Consider the following 5,286-nt stretch of genomic DNA (forward strand, 5'->3'; position numbering starts at 1 on the left):
GACATATGTATGTACATTAGGGTGGTCCAAAAATGCATGTTCATAAACGAAAAGTCCTAATTTGAATGCTCTCATCATTGTTAAATAAGCAATTGGTTATTATTATTATTGAAAGTCTCCTGAAGAGACGATTTTTTCCCCCATATAAAATACATGGAAAACTTTGAACGACCTCTAAATACTTTTTGAAGTCGGGTAAAGGATAATTCTAGGGGGTGAGAGCATTATTTTTTTTTTTTTTTACCACCATAATGTACATATGCATCGTTTGCTGGAAGAATGTTAAAACTGAAAAAAATCCTTGGTTCATTAATTAGTGACATAGTGAATTTTTTCTTGATATAATTGCCAAACAAAGTTGAAATGAGTACAATTACCAGGAATACAGATTTCCTTCTTATGATACAAATTGTTTTTCCAGAAAACGATCAAAGTGCTAAATTATGAAAGCATCGCGAATTTTTACGCAGAAAACGAAGCCTAAAACCATAACTATAAACATAGTGTATAAAAATGTATTTATTTTGCTTATAGTTACGTACATTTACTCTTCGTTTTCTGCATAAACTTGCGCAGTATAATAATAAACATTTATGTATGCATGTAGATGATATTTTTCGATGGCGAAGAGGCTATCAAGGATTGGTCAGATAACGATTCAATCTATGGCGCACGTCACTTAGCAGCCAAATGGTCCAATACTCGTTCGTCAACTGGCTCGGGGCGAAGTATCGATAGAATTGTAAGTCACGAACTAAAAATTTTCTTTTTCTCCTAATTCTTTTAATCGTTTTTTTTTTTTATTTTAGGAAGTGTTAGTGTTGCTCGATTTAATTGGTGCTGCTAATCCCAAATTTTATAGTTTTTATCCGAACACTGATGGGTTGCATCACAGTTTGTCTGAAATCGAATTGTCTTTGTCAGGTGCTCATCAGCTCGAGGGTCACAATTTAATGTTCATGAAACGATCATCATCTGGATTTGTCGATGACGATCACCGACCTTTTCTCCAACAAAGTGCGTCATATTCTATTATTTATTTTTTATATTGTACTTACTTTTGCTTGCTTTAATTTGATTGTTTTATTTAAGATGTGCCGATTTTGCATCTGATAACCACACCGTTCCCGCCACAGTGGCATACTCCGAACGATAATGCCGCAAATTTGCATTGGCCATCAATTCGTAATTTTAATAAGGTTTTCCGTGCTTTTGTTTACGAATATCTACAGAGGCATACGGATCAGGTGAATTTACGCGGAATAGTTAGTTAGAAATAAATTGACTATAAATAGTATACGAGTATCTGCTAAATTTACTTTCAATCTTTTTATCCCGAATATATGTACATACATTAGGGTGATCGAAAATAACTAACCTAACGAATTTATGGCCTTATAAGGAGGGAGAAAATTCTCCCATTAGAAAAAATTTTTATTCAAATTTTAAAAGGTATGGGTGGGCATTTGAAAATTGTCATGTAAATAACATGTAAATTTTTTTTTTTATTATAAATGTTATAACTAGGGAATCTCATGCACTAAAAAATCGAAAATATGCGCTTTTCCTAAGATTCTCCTAATATTTTATTGTCGGTACAAAAATAACTAACACATCCATTTTAACAAGAAAATAACGAAATCAATTTACTTCAACATACCATACACATTTATGTAGAAAATTTGTTTATAATCAAGCAGTCATTTACAATCTTGTGTAAATAGAAACACTAACAGTTTAATTCAAGACCGATCAATACAAGGTGGTGTTAACGGAGCCGCTGATTTCACGACGAATTTATATCTTTTGTCAAAATGATGTGTTTGTTGTAATTTCGTTTTGTACTGATTGTCAATGTGCGTATAATTTGTTATTGTAATTTTTGTTTTTGTTCTGCCAACACCACCTTGAATAAATTCGCCTTGGTTTAATAGTTTGAGAAAGTTTGCCATTTGGATTCCACAACTCGTGCAAGCTACAGCGAGGCAGCTGGAGAGAAGCAGCTTCACTGCAGAGTGTCTTTAGCCTTATCCTTGCGAGGACTGGACAGTCGCAAAATATGCAAAATTAGACATTTTTTGCAAAATATGCAAAATCATGCATTTACTGCAAAATATGCACTAACGATGGAATTTTAAAGGAAATTTCATGATTCGTAAAGATAACTTAACCATTTCCATTTGAAGATGCCCAATAAAAACATGCATTTGCATGAGATTCCGAGCCCTAGTTATAACTATTAAATCGTTTAAGATAAAATTTTTTTCTTGGTATATTCTTGTAGGGCATTAAATTCTCAAAAAAATTACGCTCTAGTGGATTAGTTGATAGAGTCAAAAATGCATATACTTATGGGCTAAATAGTTATAACATTTTTAATGAAAACAACATGGTCTTTACATGGAAAATTTCAAATGCGCACCGATACCTTTGAAAATTGGAATACAATCTTTTTCCAAATTGGGGAATTTTCTTCTCAGTAAATAGGTCCTTTTAAGGCCATAAATTTGTTAGGTTAGTTTATTTGGATCACTCGTATACATATACGTGCATGCAGATGTTTGTTTGTATACCAGGTGATAAACTTGTACCATAATGATAAAAAGTATTCATATTTATACTGCGAATAAAAATTGGGTATATGAGTCATATACGATGACCATCCATTCTTTAGTTTAAAGTAAAGTTTGCAAATCATTTTACATTCCCGCCTTTTGTTACTTTTACTTTGATCCTATAATTTCTTAAACTGTTCCTTGAGTGTACCTTGGCACCTATAAATGCTCTCAACTCTTTAGTTTTTAAAGCGATTGGGTTGAGATTTTTGCCCATTGTAATATACCAAAATGTTACACAAGTCTCTAGTGTCTACGCGCGAGAGCGCTTCTTGGTGGAAAGGAAAATGGGGTAAGTTTGGCTTAAGTTTTGCAGAGGAGAAAGCAGAGGAGGTGGTGGCTGCCGTCAATCCTCCTGCTACTGCTTCTCCCAAAAGGAACACTGTCCACGGTTATTTCTTCTACGGAAATCAGTAGCCTCTTGTGAGATGCAGGAGTACCAAAATCTGCTGGTGGGAGATGCACAAGTAGGAGTCTAGTGGCTTTGCCCTTTACTACCTATCCCGATGCTCTCTCAAAACGTATTGATGACGCGCAAGCGGGTGTTACCGCCGCTGCCGGGAATGCGGGCTTAGCGGAAGTTTGTCCGGAGAAGGCCGATTTCACTTTTGCGCCCATGAAAAGGTGGCAGGTTAGGAATAAGATGGCCTTTTCAAAACTGGCTTCTTGCTCCACGGCTACTCTGGTTTCAATCGGGATCTCAGGCGGAGCGAGCGTAAGTGAGGGTAGGGCCGTTTCTGCCAAGCTTTATACGGTATTACCCGGCTTTCTCAGAAGCAGGAGGGCCCGAACGTTTCGTGCCATCGTCCTCTCACCCTTGCTGGGTCGTCATGGTAAACGATCTACTAGAAGAGATGGAGAAACACGGCTGTCGGGTAATTANGGCCTCACCCTCAACCGCAGTAAGACACAACTGGTCTTATTCACTGGAAAATATAAAATCCCCGACGCTGTTCCTCCCACAGTTGGAAGTCAGCGCTTACAGCTGTCTGACAGGATCAAGTACTTAAGCTTGATCCTTGACACGAAGTTGTCGTGGAGACCAAATATCGAGGAAAGGGCAAAGAAGGTATCAGTGGTTTTATATTGCTGTAGGGAGCTATTGGTAAGATATGGGGTATTTTTCCCAATGTTGTTTATTGGCTCTACGAGACCGTAGTCAAGCCAAATATGTCTTATGGCGCCCTAGCCTCAGGGAACCCACTACCACTAGCTAAGCAGCTGGAGCGAGTACAACGGACTGCTTTAAATAGTATTAGTGGAGCACTGCGGACCACCCCCACATTAACACTGGACGTATTGCTGAATGTAGTGCCTATCGGCTCGGCGATTAGACTCAGGGAAACCGATTTGTTGACCGACTTAAGGACTGGACACTTTGGAGTTCTAAGGGCTTTTATTTCATCCCTGATCGCACAGATTACTGCACCACCGAAATGGCTCCAAGGAGCTTTTCCTCTGCCCACTTTCCCTCAAGGGAGGATTAGGCCGGGCGGAACTTCTAGAGAGGGGAAGCGGTAAGCTTCTTCGCGGAAATGAAAGAATGCGGATAAACTGATAAAGTTAAGGAATTGATCCCTTTATCATTTTAAATGAAGACCGCTACTAAGACCAAGAGCTTGTCTTATACTAGGTTCACATATAAGTAGATTATCCTCATTTTCGAGCTTAACATCCTAATCTGTAATTATAACAAGAGATTAGCCATATAAAATTCGTCCCTTGTTAATCTGTAATTATAAAATAATCTCAGATTTAACCGATAACTTTTCGGTGCCCATCCTAGTTTTATCGATTGTTTTTGCGAAAAAGAGGAGAAATACCAAATGTAAAAGTAAACAAAAATGTACGCTAGCAAGTAAAATAGGTTTGCAAAGGTATTTTTAATAAAATTTTAAGTTAAAATATATTTATATTGCTTATTATAGCAGAAAAACGTGATCACGGTGGCACAGAGAAGCAACATAACTTTTCCTTGAGATGTGAGAATAACAAGCACAACAAATTTGACGGCTAATAATCTGAGATTTGCCTGTGTAAACGGGGTGATTAAAAAACGAGCTTTGATTGAGATAATATTGATATGTGAACATAGTTTTAGAGTGCCGATCAGCTGATTACTTGCTAGTTTTGCGTTTTTTTTTACTTTTTCGTTATTTCGCTCTCTGTGAGCGTAATTCTTTAAATTTTCTCATTCTTCTTCTTCCTGAAAACTATCTGTTAGAAAGGAAACAAAGCCAATATCTGCTTGATAAAGTTATCGGTTCAGATGAATACCACTAATGTAAGGTTTGTATAGTAACCAATAGTCAGTACTAAGTTGCACTGGAACCTGCTGGAAAAGAGTATGATAGCCCAATTCTTCTATAAATCATGTCGTTTTGTTAACTTATTCTTTACCTTATGTGTGCACACATTGTCACAAGCGAAAATTTAGAAAATTGCAGTAAAAAGCCGCCACCAAATTGTAAACAACGAACAAATGTAAATAAACGGCTAATGTCAAAGTCGCCCATGCGATTATAACGGGCTACTAAGAAGAAGGCGTGATCTTGTATTTTTGGTTCATGATACAAACCTGTAATTATAATTATAATATAATTATATATATAAAATAATTATATATAAAATAATCTCAGATTAAACCGATAACTTTTCGGTGTCCAACCTA

At 36.7% G+C, this 5,286-nt stretch overlaps 1 protein-coding gene across 1 annotated transcript; it reads left to right on the plus strand.

Moving 5' to 3' along the window:
* Positions 1–607: 607 nt before the first annotated feature.
* LOC108382478 (glutaminyl-peptide cyclotransferase-like protein) lies at positions 608–1,399 on the plus strand (the record flags this gene model as incomplete). The annotated part of the gene is made up of 3 exons (XM_017638847.1): positions 608–742; positions 810–1,017; positions 1,093–1,399. Coding segments are annotated over 3 exons (525 nt in total), but the record flags the coding sequence as incomplete, so codon positions are not given.
* Between the last annotated feature and the right edge of the window lie 3,887 nt (positions 1,400–5,286).

This window comes from Rhagoletis zephyria, unplaced genomic scaffold (assembly GCF_001687245.7).
Source record: "Rhagoletis zephyria isolate East Lansing unplaced genomic scaffold, Rhagoletis_zephyria_1.1 Rzeph_scaffold_27177, whole genome shotgun sequence".
In the NCBI taxonomy this organism is placed as follows: domain Eukaryota; kingdom Metazoa; phylum Arthropoda; class Insecta; order Diptera; family Tephritidae; genus Rhagoletis; species Rhagoletis zephyria.